This window comes from Hippocampus zosterae, chromosome 18, assembly GCF_025434085.1.
Source record: "Hippocampus zosterae strain Florida chromosome 18, ASM2543408v3, whole genome shotgun sequence".
NCBI classification, from domain to species: domain Eukaryota; kingdom Metazoa; phylum Chordata; class Actinopteri; order Syngnathiformes; family Syngnathidae; genus Hippocampus; species Hippocampus zosterae.
Window position 1 is genome coordinate 10,228,268 of NC_067468.1, and position 14,336 is coordinate 10,242,603.

Genomic DNA, 14,336 nt, shown 5'->3' on the forward strand with positions numbered 1-14,336 from the left:
CGGCTCAAAATCAAAATTTAAAAAAGGAAACACATTCCCTGTCATATTTAAGATGTGTTCATTACTTGTATTTATAAAATGTTATACAAATGTGATTTTAAAAAAAGCTGTTGATTCTTACCTCATACAGTGATAGTGAAGTCCCAAACTGTTTACTGTGTATGGGTTATGAATGCATTTTCCGCGTAGAAGGACATTCGTCACACACTGTACACAGAGCTTTACCAGTGACATTGAGCTTTTTCACAAAATCCGAAACAAGCACAGACAATGGTTCCTCTTTCCTGGTTCCTTCTGGGGACACCATCGGCATTCGGCATTTGTTTAATACAAACTACCGTACATACACGAGTAATTTCAATAAACTGCATCCCTCATGCAAAACCTTTCAGAATTCGTGGAAAGGGGGTTTGGGAAGGCAAACACGGATTGGTTGTGATTCTGCATTTGGCAATATAGCGACCGATCACAACAAGTAAGTTTTTAGCCCATACACGAAGTAATGGATGGTTGCAATTATTTGTAAACATTACGAATCCCAAGTCTGCCGAAGACAAGTAAGTCCGGCAGCCCAGAAATAACACCAGAGTAAGTGTTCGCAATGTTACAAGATGTAAATGTGTATTTTTTTTTTACTGTGAAATTATATGAACTGTGTTATCTGTTCTTTAGAGGGGAGATCATTTGTGTTTGTCCACGTGCTTTGTACACACCCAACGCGCCGGAACATATCTAGTAAGTGTGGCTGCATCTCAAAACATTGGGTTGTAATGATTATTTGTTCTGCACCAAGAAGTATTATGGCTTGGAAATAATGTATTTTTATTTCTGTTGCCCAATTAAGCAAGCCACTGCTGTTGTCTATTGTGGCGTAATTGTCTTTAATCTTTTTGATCTCTTAGATCCCTTTTCAAATTCTTAAAATTCAGTTTACAGACTTTCATCTTAAAGCTGTACAATTTCTCATTGTTCAGTCGGGAATAAAGCCCACATAAAAATTATTTTGTGTCCAGTCTAGTCCTTCCAGAGACTCGGCTACATAAAAGGTCCATTTTGACTTGAAAAAAGCGGAATTTCGCCAAAAAGCGGAAAAATCTCACCCCTGGTGACAGTGGTCCTTTATCTCTATATGTGCCCTATGACTGACTGGCAACAAATTCAGACTGTAATCCGCCTTCCGCCCGATGCCTGCCGAGATAGGCTCCAACAATCCCTCGCAACCCTGAGGAGAAGCACTGTTCAAAATGGATTGCAGGATTCTCACCCAACCACGCCTGTTCCTTAAGACGATACAACGCGCATCATTTTGACTATTTACATAATTTTGCAGCTGTCTTGTGTGTCTCTAGGACTTGGTTCTCATCGAATGAAGTTCTACTTTGTGATTATATTATTGATACAACTAGGTTAAGGGTTATTGAATTTGTTCTGCTTTGATTTAGATTGGTTGGATCAGTGATTCTCAAAGCACGACATGGGTACCACTAGTGATACGCCCGCCCCCTCTTGTGGTACGAGAAAGAATCACTCCTGAGGTACAGTTCAGTTGTATTTAATAATGGTTTGTTTTTATGCATTAATAATGGTGACATTTTTACGGAACTTTAATGTGCAGTTCAATGGAATGCAATCATTATCTTACTATATTGTTGTGTATCTTACCACAGTGGCCTACAATTAAAATTTAATGTACGGTACTCGTTTTTGCATTCTTTATGAATGGTTTGCTTTCAAATACCTATTAATGTGCAGTTTTTGTTACTGTTATGAACAGTACAAATTATTGAATCATTATTGAATTTTACATGCGCAAGTGCAATGTTCATGTTCACATTGTAAAATGTCACACTGGTTTACAATAACATGAAATGTACTTTACAAGAATAAAACATCCATCTCATTTTTGTTAAATACTTACCAGTAGGCCATAGGCGCGACTGTATTTGAATGTTGTTATCTGACGTCCCTGATCCACTGGTTAAAAGGACACTTTGATTCTCTCCTCTTTCATGTCAATCTGCTTCAAACAACAAAGCGTGTGACGGAAAAGTGGTTAGGGCTGCACGACTGTCCGTGTTTTATGTTATGTGTTGTGTCTGTTTTGTTAAGCGCTTTGTTACAGATGTCGCTGTTGTGACAGCGCTATATAAATCAGCATGTATTGTATTGTATTGTTGTTCATGACGGTGAGACTTGAAGAGCTAAATCGGTTAGATAAAACCAAATTTGAGCCTTTTGCCACCAAATTTTAGTTGGCAGATTCGGTAACAATTAGCCGTGCCTTCAGTTTCTTCTTCTACTACTATTCATTTTTTTTCTTTCCGTATTATCTGGATTCTCAATTGCTCTATATTGACACCCACAGGACAGTCTTGGTACTACAAAAGACACCTCACTGACGCTAGTGGGACGCTTATGGATTTTTCTGTTGTGTCTTGATTTTCCGGCAACTATTTACAGGAGTCATGCCGACAAATCAGGTCAAACAAAAAAAAAAATACTTTGTTCAGCTTGCCAGGGAAACTAATCTTAATTTCTCCATCTATACTTTGTTTTATCATTCTGTAGCTAACGTCTCACACATATGGTGCAATACGGCACTGCAAGAGCAGGAAAAACACTAATAGACCCCCCACCATCATATGCGTTATAGCTCACATTTTCAAAATCGGTTAATGTTAAAAATGGGTATGGGCGATATCCCTTCATAGTACCCTCACGCCATGTGTCATTATTAGTTCCAGCTGTTGACCAATCTGCTTGCCCCAGGAAGCTACCCCCGGAGTTGTAATTAAGTTCCTCTCTCTACGTTGTTGTATTACTGTCCTTGTGCTACTGCCGTAAGTTTTTTTTTCTTCTTGCTACCCTTGTCTTCCTTTTTCGTTTTCTTTTCCATAGCTGAACATCACTTTCATTTCTGCATTTAGGTGAATTGTGCCACAAAACAACTGCTTTTTTTTGCTAGTGCGACTTGTAGGCCACTTAAAATGTTTAAATTCATAGTATGACTTTTTCCTCATAATAACTTTATTCTCAGAAATATGACTGCAGTTTATTTTGTGATTTGGCTCGTTGCGTGAAATTGGCCCTTTCCTGGTAATTTTATGAATAATCTAATATAATGAGTAATCTATTACATAATAAATTGTGACTTCCTTGTACCTATACGGCTAGAAAAAAAGTGATTTTTCTTGTCTTAGACCGTTTCTTTAGATTTTTGCTTGTAAAATTGTGACTGTATGACTACACTCTTTCTATAATTAGTTTATTTTGGATTGTTAGAAGAAATGTTGACAAACATTTTCATGACGAAAATGAAACAAAGCATTTTACAGATTTTAATATATTTAAAAGACTCCAATTTAGAAATTATTCTATGGCATAACCAGACAAATGCTCAATGTTTATTTCTGGGCTGTATGATATAATATCTCCACAAAAGACCAACGTCTCTTTGGCATAATGAGATTAGAAGCAACTGAACGACCGACATCCTCTCCAAATTTAGTGACAACGCAAAAAAAAAAAAAAAAAAAAAAGTCCCTCCAGTCTTGAAAACGTCAGAAAGCAAACAAGATTTTGTCCCACCCATCGCAAATATACTCTTTGTCACAGGCTGGGGGCGTGACATTTTCGTTAACGAATGTAGTTCGTCATTCGCGAACTGTGAAATATTAACCAACTCTCAATTCGTGTCTCGTTTTCTTCAGCAGCTTTCAGCAGTCAAACTCAAATATTAGACGGCATGCTCATCTGATTTAATAGGATGGCATCTGAGGAGGTTACCCTGTTGGTGAGTCTGAATTATTACTCAACCAATTATGATAATCCACTCGTTGTTGTTACATAATATACTTTTTGGTCTTCTACTTTAATCTTCTTACTAATCTTACTTGTTTAATAATTTTTACTGCTCTAAATTGGAAATTTTTCAATTGAGAGACGAATAAAGGTTTTCTTATCTTGTAAAACTTCAATGGCTTGGACATACAGGTAACACCGGTTTGTTTTCGACCGCTGTTGAGCCAGACAATGTTGCTTGTGAGAGAGGAATTACCGGTATTTCTACAAAAATTGAGTATCAAATCAAGGCCTCCAAAATATGAGAAGACTCCATCCTTGGTGTTATTCATTGTTCTTATTTTTATGGACTCATAAAAGCGAACTTTCATCTACAGCAGTGGCCGGTTATAAACTCATAAATGCGACCTTTGATTGATAGCAGGAGGCCGGTATGGCTTACCAGCACTTGTCAATTTTAAAACATCCAGCAAACAAAAAAATAAGGTGATTTTTTTTTTCTGCCAGTCATCATTTTGACATGTGAAGCAAGTTCAAACATTCTCATGACTTTTAACACGCCGACAACACAAAGGCTAAAATACATCACATCCTTTTTTTTTTTTATTAAAGTTGGCCCGCGTGGTGGAGGGACGGATAGCTTGACTCCTGAATCTTTCATTTTGACGTTTAGGCTTAGTTTATCACCGTTGTTAGTGTCATTACAAGTTAAGTAAGCCGTCATTTTCACCGCTATGCAAAGTTTCAATTCATATTTGCATAATCCTGTCCACTAACATTACCATGGTAGAGGTGATAGTGTTTCAAGCCTTGTTGCAAAAAAAAAAAAAGTGCTTTTTCCCTTTCAGGAGTGTAACCAAACCAAAAAGAATGCACTTACCCCACTGAGAAAGTGCCAACTCCTCACCTTCCTCTGTCTTTTACCGCTGGTGCTTCTTAATGTGTGGCTCAAGGCATTCAGCTGGGACTCCAACGAACAAATCGACTCCAACGAACAAAATCAAGTGACGATTCTTATGTGGCACGAACCCTTCAGGCCACCCACTCTTTGGACCAGTTTTATGAACGGGGACCATAACTGCAGCCCGTCCTGCAAGATCGTGAGGCGGAGGTCTTTGTTTCCCACGGCAGATGTGGTGGTGTTCCACAACCGTGAGCTGATCACTGGACAGGAGAAACTCCCGATGGATCTTCCCAGGCCGCCGGGCCAGAGGTGGGTTTGGATGTCCCTGGAGTCCCCTGTTCACAATGGAGACCTAAGGAAATTTGCAGGGATCTTCAACTTGACGATGAACTACAGGAGGGATGCAGATATTTCAATACCCTATGGAGAGCGGCTCGCCAAAAAGCCTGAAGAAGGAGAAAATCCTGTGCAGACCAACACGGGGAACAAAAGCATTCTGGCATGTTGGGTCGTCAGCAACTATGCGAGTTCCTACAGAAGAAGCAAAGTACACAAAGAACTCAGCGCTATAGTTCCTGTGAAGGTCTACGGGCGCTGGACAAATATTCCTCTGACCTCAGCGGAACTCATACCCACCATCTCGCACTGCTACTTCTATTTGGCCTTTGAGAACTCTGAGGCAAAAGACTACATCACAGAGAAGCTGTGGAAAAACGCTTACCAATCGGGGGCGGTTCCCGTTGTCCTGGGAGCTCCCGTGCAGGATTACGAAGCCGTGGCTCCCCCTCACTCCTTCATCCACGTCGATGAATTTGCGTCAGTGAAAGAGCTGGCTGTGTATCTGCAGCAGGTGGCGGGAGACCAGAAGCTCTACAGCGAGTATTTTCAGTGGAAGCGGAATTGGAAAACGAAGTTGACCGCCGACTGGAACGAGAGACTGTGTAAGATCTGCTCCCACTTTGACAGTTTGCCTCCAAACAAGGTTTACGCTGACCTGGCTGCGTGGGATCATGCTACTGGCGCGGCGTAAGACTCTTTTCATGCAGAAATCACACAAACTGAGCCGCCGTTTACCTGTGAGGTTTACACACAACCCGCCGAACACAATACATAGCCATGTGTGCAAATTCATTAAAGTGTTCTGCACCCGTAGGCTACGCATTTTTTCCAAAAATCCATTGTCCTCATTGGCCGACGTTCCAACTTTGGTTTGAAAATGAACCTACGGCCTTTTTGTAAGTGTAAAAAGCAGGATTGACGCAGAATTTCCATAAAATCTTAAACCAGGCTGACCTGAAATACGACCCCGTTATTCTTATTCCTTCGAACTTTGTCAAATGTGCCACCATCTAGCGATCAAAAGTGGTACTACACCCATAAATAGGTGGCAGATCCAAACAGAACCAACATCACAATTATTTACTGAGGCAAAGGGTGGTGAAACAATTCAAAAACAAAAATACAGGCGGGAGAAAACAGACTTCGAATACATTTAACATGATATAATGCTCCTGAGCAAGGTTGGCTAAAATTAGTGGTCGACTGATTTATCTCTTAAAAAAAGGCATACGCTCAAAATCAGGTGTACAAGTTAAATTACTCTGAAAAGCATGTATTCAATTTTCAGGCATCCGGTGGAACAAGCATAGGAAAAACATGTCAACATCTGTTAGAAAATAGTCAATGACAGGACAGACTTTCACCTGAGATGAAATGTTGTAAATGTGCAATAAAAGCAGCAAAATAGCAGCAAAAACCACTTTGTTATCAAAATATTGCATTCAATCTTTAAAAAAAAATGTTAGAGGATCAAATTCATCTTTTTTTTAAACTTTGTTAGAAAAAGGACTTGACAGAATGACTGTATTGCTTTCTTTGCGATGCACTGATATGCTTACCACACCCCCCACTCGTCTTCTCGCATCAACACCATCCAAAGAGTAGAACGACTTTAAACACAGGTCCCCTCATTTACTGTCAAATGAATTTTGAACTCAATTTTTTTAAATTCATCGCTGCCCCCACAACCCACCCCAAAAAAAAGAAAAACCATTAAAAGCTGCCTTGCGTCAAATGCACTTTGGTAATCCGGCCTACTGAATAACTTAACATGTATTCCCAAAACACTTCAAGTTGTTGGCATGGAGTGATCAGTCATACACACACAGCTGCAGCGACGGAAAAAACCGGGAACTGTCTCACAATCCTCAAGAGGTAAATCGGATTTGGACAGAATGGTTCACCCGTGGCGCCGCAGCCTCTATCCAGTCAGGTGACCGAGCAGTCCAGGGTGCAGCGCTTGCTTCAGGACGTCGGGCCGATGAAGCGACTGCATGTAAAGCGTAGGCGGCGGGGCTCCCGGGTAGCTGGACGGTGGAGGATAGCCTTGGCTGGGGATGGGGGAGTTGGCCATGTTGAGGGGCGAGGGGCTCGGCTCATAGAACTGCCCGTCGGCTTCTTCGTCCAGAGGCAGAGCCAGGCGCTTGCCCTTCTGTCTCCGGTTACAGAACCACACTCTGACCACCTGCGTGTGACAACGGCCGGTTAGTAACTGCGCGCGGGAAAGTGCGCTTGCCTTAATTTTTTGGAGCGAAATCTCTGTCGCAATCAAGTCTGAAGTACGAACTAAGGTACTGTCGGGACGACAAAAGGAAAATGGAACAAACCAGGTCGCCAATAATACAATCTTGCCGAATCACAAGATTTCATAGCGAAAATATTTTGACTGATCATGTGATGGTAATTTGTAATCTTAACATGTCATTCCGGTACATTTTTGAATGTATGGGCAAACAGTATATCATCAGTTGCTTATTAGATAACGGTTAAGGCACCTGACATAACTACGGGCATTCTCTGAACCAAGATGGCCTGCAAGCATCAAGATGACGTGCAGCCCGTTGCATCATATCTGGCTGTAATGGTCAATGATGTGCCGAGTGTCACAGTGCTCAAAAGTAAAAAGAACCCTGACATGTTTGCATTTATTTGGCCACAAGAGACACACACACAGAGCTTGTTTTTTTTTTAACTCATGTCTGCATCGGTTACCGTGATGAATATGTCATGTGCTCCCATGTTGCTACACCAGGCCTAAGGGGTGCTATGAAGCCATCAGAAATCTGTGTAGGCCCCATCCATTTTGTATTTATATTGCACTTAATTGAACGGTGTTTGTTTCTTCTTTCTACATATATTCTTGCTGCTGGAGGCTGTAAATTTTCCGTGTTGGACAAATAAAGGATATCCTATTCAACGCCCCAGCCCAACCCAAAAAAATGGGATGGGGGAGGGCGGTACAGCTAAAGCAAAAATAAATAAAATGGCCGGACTTGTGAACTGCAAATCTGTTTGAACGAGTTTGTTAGAGAAAATTGTTACTCGGCCTTGGCACTTCAGTAAATGTATGACACATCGGAAGTGGAAGTAGGAGAGGGCAGCATGAAATTGATTTCATTCAGCGTAGCAAAAAAATAAGTAATTCAGATAAGCGGTGCACACAGTGAATTGTCAAGTCATTGAGTCCAAGTCTTTCAGAGGTTTTTCCCACGAATCATAAAACCAGCTTCGATTTCAAGGAATGACTCGATTCACCAAAACACTGCCAAGTTATTGGCCGACAGACTAGTCTTTTGCATCAGAAGACCGAACAAGAAGTAAACGCCAAATAAAAAAAAAAAAGGAACTTGCATCCATCTATAGCCCATTTACAAAGAATGCCACGTCATCGTCAACAATAGTGCCATCTGTGGAACCTACCATCAATCATGCCACAGAGAAGTTGGCCCCTGTAATGCAATTCCCAAAAGACGATTTGTGTTCTCTGTTGAGTGAGTGTTTTGCATAACGATGACTCGTTCACCTCACTGAAGACAAAAGGCTGTGATTTTAATCTCGAGGGGAAATGAACGGCCCATCAGTGCAGGCACTTTGTCCTTGCAAAAATAAAATAAAAACACCACACCTGTTGGGCCCTGAGGAAATCTCATCCCCCAAAAATAAATTGGTTGATTTAACTCAAATTGGGTTAGAAATGGAAATAAAAACTGTGACGATAGCCAAACGTTTGTTTGCTAAAGTAACAAAGTAGAAGTGCAATGCTAGCTACCACAATAGCGCATTGTCACACCTATAATGGAAGGCAGACTGATAGGTGAGACAATTCGCGCGACATGAACATACCTAGACAGAAAAATGTCACCTTTCTTAGATTGCAGGCTACAGCCTGGTTCAAAATTCATTCTGAAATAAGCAACTTTTGTCCAGATCCACATTGTGAAGGCGCTCGATAAAATGAAGCCAGTGTTGAATGAACACACCAACTGTTTATTTTTTTTTTAGAAAGGAGGCGGGGTTGTTGATTAATCAAGCTTCATAAAAATTGACCCCCCCCCACCCCCCAAAAAATGTGGGGCCCACTACTTTGCCAGCAGAGGTCTTTTCCATTCAGTCTCAATAAATTTGCAGTCCAGTCACATTCACACACGCTCTCATTAAATTTTCTCTGTTGAAATTGGCTTAAAATGCCAGTCCAGTCATTTTTTTTGGGGTCTCATACATCATCATGTTATTTTTCGAGTGATATTTGGCTATAAGGAAAAACAAAAGGACTTACGTCTCTCTCCAGGCCCAAATCGTCAGAGATGTGCGTGATCTCTTGAGTGTTGGGTTTGGGACACTTGACAAAGTAAGACTCCAGAGCCGAGCGGACAGCTCCCTCCAGGCTGGTCCTCCTCTTCCTCTTCCGGGTGTCCACAAACACCCGCTCGATCTTGTACATCTGAATGAGCACATCAACACTTTCAGTCACCCGCTGTACCTGAGAGGCCTTTGGACAAGGTCAAGGTTCAGAAGACTCGGCAGGGGGTCACAAAGGCAGCAAGGGGGGCTTCCATTGAGGCTCTCAGTGGGACGTCGGGCCCACGGTGAAAAACCCCCCACCGTTGGATGCGTTCGCCTGTTGTCTTGCAAAGCAGACGGCAGATGTGGAGAGAGAGTACTTACATCCTGGGGATTTTCCGACGTTTCGGCCTCGTTCAGCCATCTCTGGAGGAGGGGCTTCAGCTTGCACATGTTCTTGAAGCTCAACTGGAGGGCTTCGAAGCGGCAAATGGTTGTCTGGCTAAACATCTTACCTGGAGATGTACCACCCCCAGCCCCCCACAAAAAAGATAATTAAACAGCGTACATGCATAACAGCAACTGGGACGAATGAGCATTTTTCCTTCGCTTGACTATCGGCGAGCTTGAAAAGATCAATTATCCTGTTGTGTGCAGAGTGGGTTTTTTCCCCCCCCAACAATTTAGAAATGTTAACACGTACGACTTATGCATGTGGCAAACATTAAAACGTTGCTGAGCCCAGGTTAGGCGATTGGGATGGAAAGCTATAAAATAGCCAAATGACCTGAAAGTCATCCCGTTTCTAAACACAAATAGGACTAACTGGTTGGAGTGAGCTTGTGTATAACATGTAACCAACCACTAAACACAAGAGCTCGCAACCAAATGGTTACCAGACAAACTGACAGTTAGCTTAGCTTCAGTACAGTATCATCTTCTACCACCTGGATGCCCAGTGGCACAATGCTGCCCCTTCTAGGTCAGTCTTGGTACTACAGTGTGTGATGTGCCATCAGAGGGGAAGATGTAAAAAACCTTACCTAAAACACAAAGCTGAACTTTAATACATTTAAAATATCCAATTACAGTGGCTGTGTGCGTAGACACTTACCATACAGGTTGCCCAACGCAAGGCCAACATCGGCCTGAGTGAAACCCAAAGTGATGCGCTTGTGTTTCAGTTCTTTGGCAAACTGCTCCAATTCTTCAGTGGAAAGGTTTTCCTAAAGCATGGGGTTGAATCTAATGTTTTCGTGGACTGGCGTTGGACACATTTTATTTACTCATTTCTGTCAAAGTGGAAACGCTTACCTCTTCCGAATCACTACAACCGCCGCTGGACGAGCCGCTGCTCCTCGTTGACGAGGCCGGGTTCTGGCCCGGAGGCCCGGGTGCACCTTGGGCGTGCGTGACGCCGAAGAAGGCGTTCGCCGGCACGCCGTTGCTGGGCGGCGACGGGGACATGGATGGCGACGACGTAGAAGACGTCGACGCATTCTGGTTGCTGCCTCCCCCGCTGCCGGGCGGCGTGAGGTGGCTGATACCGGGCCAGAAGGACGGGATCCAGGGACTCGAGTATAGGACTCCTTGATGCATGGCGGCGGATGTCGGCGGATACTGCTGGACCTTCACCTCACTCGAGTAGTCGTCCCCGGTATCTTTCTCCGTCTTGATATCGGAGAGCTTGATTTGCTCCCGGGTTTCGGCTATGGGGGGGCTCAAGTTGACGGGCTGCGTGGCTGCGGTTACACCGGGTACCTGTCCGGTGTACTCGGGCGCGGCGAACGGATACCAATGCTTGGGCTGGCCGAAATCCCCGACCTGGAGCTCGGAGGCCCGGTAGTCGCCGGTAGCCACCGACGGGAAGGGGAAGAAACTCTGCGAAGCGGCCGACGGCAGGCCTCCATAGGGAGCCTGTTTGTAGAGCACACCCGCTTCTGGCAGGGGGAGTTGGTGAAAGGACGAACCCCCGAGGCCCTCTTGGCCCAAAATCTGCGTGCATGCCCGGCTGAAGTCATACGGGCGGCTTTGACACTCCGAGCTTGGGCTGTGGGGTCTTTCGGACATCTTGGCAGTTAAACTTACCTTAATGGGGACGACACAAAAAAAGTCTTAGTCAAAGCAAAAGTCCATGGGAGTTGGTGGACAACCGGGACAACATAACCGCCAAAAGGAGGTTACGAACTAGTCCATGAAGGCCGAATCTCGGGGTAACCAGTTCCGGCCTCGGCCTGAGAGATTGAATGTGCGCATTGGGCTGGTCAACACACGTTTTGCCAGAGGTGGAGATCATTGGCCTCGTCGCTCATTGGCTGCGCCCACAATTACGCACAGCTGAAGGTGAATTTGACCTTGGTAGTACCCACCCCCCTTCCACGACCAACCCGTGGGCGTGGTTTCATTTAAGAAGCAACAACTATTAAAAAGTCTAAACTTGTTTTTTTTTGTTTTAATTAAAACGCATCTACAATGCTAAGCATATGTCACACATGCATTCTAATGATTGCTTAGCCTTCGACTTATGAGCATTTTGCGAAATGCCTTTGATATTAAAATACACGCCATTAGGCCTTTTGTTCATCAAGCTGAATAAAATAAACGGCTTTTATTGCCATTTTGAATTACTTCTATGGATTTACTCGGTTTACTTTCTTTTAAAATCGGAATTATCAGTTTGAACTTCTAAAGCGTTTTCAGAAGATTTCTATCTTTCATAAAATGGTCACAGTTTCAGTTGCATTTTGAGATTGATATACCCAATACCATATTTGTGTTTCTATATTTATGTTGAAACATTGACAGAGCGGAAAGGTTTAAAGAATTTGTCAACGAATTCTATATCCACATTGATATTTCTTACTTCGATTTATATATTCACTTTGTGAAGGATTCCATCTTTTCATTTCATGTTATTTGTATATAATGCAGATATTACACTTCAACGTCAAACATACGTTGAGACACACATATCCACGTCTGATTAAGTGTGCTGTTGACCGATGTTATGTTGTTTGTTTCAAGTGTTGTACCACTTTATGGAAAACGTCAGGTTTTATTTATTGCCCACTTCATTTCAACTTGAAAACACGTGTTCAGGTATTAAGTTTTGAGGCACGCTGTGTAGAATTGATTTGTATATTTTTACTTACCTGTCACGTTTATTTGCGTTATGCACATTTTCATTTATAGAGAAGTGTTTCGGTTCATATGTATGTTGAATGTTTATCTTCCGATTACTGCAATTCAATATTTTTAATGGAGTTGATTCAATAATTTAGTGCGAGCCATATTTTGAATTGTATTCATACACGGCGACTCTTCCATTGCTTGAATGCTTCTGAAGTTTGTCAAAGTATCATCAGTTTTGTCAATTTTTCACAATAAGCCAAAAATATTGGCTTTCTATATTTATTTCCTCGCCGTAAATTGTGACCGCTTTGCGTGGCTTTCTTTTCCACACTTCAAGGATGTTTTGTAGCATAAAAGCATCAGGAGCATTCGGGTGAACTTCTTCTTGATCGGGTTGGGAGGGGGTCCACCCCCACCGAGGCACTCACGGCCCGGGCCCCTGCTCGCACAGATGCGCTCCCCCCGGCCTAGCGTCGTTGGCCGCAGATTGCGGCAGGAAGACGCGCCGCGGGGAAGGAGCAGGGACGGGGGGGCGCCATTGTACCAGCCGGGCCCCGGGGGCACCCTGTGGATTGCAGATCCCGAGTTGCGATGGTCGGCCATTAGCTCCTTTTCACATTGAAACAATACGTCTCGGCCCTTTGATTTCGCCCCACACCCAGCGTCAAACATACTCACCCCACTCGTATGAAACAAACACCAGGCTGCAGTTTCGCCCCGCAGGTCTGAGATGAGATGCTCAGCCTGCGAGTCTCGTGTGTCCCAGGTGAAAGTTGCAAAACCACTGCCTGCCACATGGCACGCACTTCTACGCTATCGATCTACCAAGCTAGCTAGCTAGCTATATACTTACCCACCTAGCTAGCTAGCTAGCTAGTCCATCCATCCATTCATTCGGAAATAAAAATCTATCTTTCCTCTACGTACATAAAAGGCCAATTTCTCTCAAATATTGACCACAAATCAGTTTTGTTATGTTGTTCATGAGCATTTAACCCCTCACAGGCGCAGGATATCAAGCTCCTCCTGATTGAACAGCATCGTTATTGCACAGTTGCGCCGGGGCTGCCCACAATAAAAAGATTATTTAAAATGTGCAGGTTTAGTGTTCAATGGACCGTAGGGACCGGGTAACTACTGAAAAATCATGAAACTCCAAATATACTGTAGCTGGCAGCCGTTACAACTGCATTGAAAAAAAAAAAGGAAAACGCGAGGGTTATAACACTACTGAGTGCTTTCCACCAGAAAAAAAAACAACAACAAAAACAAGTTTCATACAAAGAGAGAGAGAAAATAATGGAGTTTGTATGTTCTCCCAGTGCATGCGTAGGTTTTCTCCGGGTATTCGGGTTTTCTTCCGCATTCCAAAAACATGCATGGCAAATCGGTGGCACACTCTAAATTGTCCCTAGGGTGTGAATGTGAGTGTGAACGGTTCGTCCATGTGTGTCCTGCGATCGGCTGGCAATCAGTTCAAGGTGTCCTCCGCCTCCTGTCTGAAGACAGCTGGGATGGGCTCCAGCACGACCGTGACCCTCATGAGGATATAGCGGATCAGATAATGACCGGATGGAAGTTATTAAAAAAGAAATAAAAATATGACTTGGTGAACGACTGTATTGAGAAAAAAAACAGCAACAGCAGCACTTCCAAAACTTTTTTCACCAAAACTGATCTCACCAAGACCACATAACCCCAACCCTTACTTTACATGACACTTTGTATAACCATTCACAGCGACACAAAGTGCAGGGCAAGGCGGCAGGCAGGCAGACAACAGGAGACTTGACTCAATAGCTTAAGAAGACATCAAACCCGAGTGCAATGGCATTGTCCTGCGATGGTCCATGGACTTGGCTGACCGATTGTCATGCAA

General features: G+C 43.2%; 2 protein-coding genes across 5 annotated transcripts; one reads left to right on the top strand and one right to left on the bottom strand.

Moving 5' to 3' along the window:
* The first annotated feature begins 667 nt into the window (after nt 1-667).
* fut7 (fucosyltransferase 7 (alpha (1,3) fucosyltransferase)) lies at nt 668-5,857 on the top strand. 3 transcript variants are annotated; one of them, XM_052050815.1, is made up of 4 exons: nt 668-735; nt 1,443-1,535; nt 3,711-3,793; nt 4,650-5,857. In XM_052050815.1, exons 3-4 carry the CDS (start codon nt 3,767-3,769, stop codon nt 5,733-5,735), a joined length of 1,113 nt encoding a protein of 370 aa, XP_051906775.1. In that variant the 5' UTR covers nt 668-735; nt 1,443-1,535; nt 3,711-3,766; the 3' UTR covers nt 5,736-5,857. The 3 variants fall into 3 exon arrangements, with proteins under 3 accessions (XP_051906775.1, XP_051906773.1, XP_051906774.1); XM_052050813.1 differs by having other exon boundaries at nt 3,714-3,793; XM_052050814.1 differs by lacking the exons at nt 668-735; nt 1,443-1,535 and having other exon boundaries at nt 3,541-3,793.
* A 1,108-nt stretch (nt 5,858-6,965) lies between these two features.
* On the bottom strand, nt 6,966-13,638 carry pou5f3 (POU domain, class 5, transcription factor 3). 2 transcript variants are annotated; one of them, XM_052050754.1, is made up of 6 exons: nt 13,136-13,638; nt 10,640-13,022; nt 10,440-10,551; nt 9,710-9,840; nt 9,321-9,485; nt 6,966-7,229 (listed from the first exon to the last, which is right to left on the bottom strand). In XM_052050754.1, the coding sequence occupies exons 2-6, from the start codon at nt 11,393-11,395 to the stop codon at nt 6,966-6,968; spliced, it is 1,428 nt and encodes a 475-aa protein (XP_051906714.1). In that variant the 5' UTR covers nt 11,396-13,022; nt 13,136-13,638. The 2 variants fall into 2 exon arrangements, with proteins under 2 accessions (XP_051906714.1, XP_051906715.1); XM_052050755.1 differs by having other exon boundaries at nt 10,640-13,638.
* Between the last annotated feature and the right edge of the window lie 698 nt (nt 13,639-14,336).

Bases quoted from the DNA above. Each gene is read 5' to 3' on its own strand.
- fut7 (XM_052050815.1), top strand. From the start codon at position 3,767: ATGGCATCTGAGGAGGTTACCCTGTTG. The intron at 3,794-4,649 runs GTGAGTCTGAAT...TTTCCCTTTCAG, and splicing joins CTGAGGAGGTTACCCTGTTG to GAGTGTAACCAAACCAAAAA.
- pou5f3 (XM_052050754.1), bottom strand. From the start codon at position 11,395: ATGTCCGAAAGACCCCACAGCCCAAGCTCGGAGTGTCAAAGCCGCCCG. The intron at 9,486-9,709 runs GTAAGTACTCTC...GTGCTCATTCAG, and splicing joins CGTCGGAAAATCCCCAGGAT to ATGTACAAGATCGAGCGGGT. The intron at 7,230-9,320 runs GTAAGTCCTTTT...TGTCACACGCAG, and splicing joins ATTTGGGCCTGGAGAGAGAC to GTGGTCAGAGTGTGGTTCTG.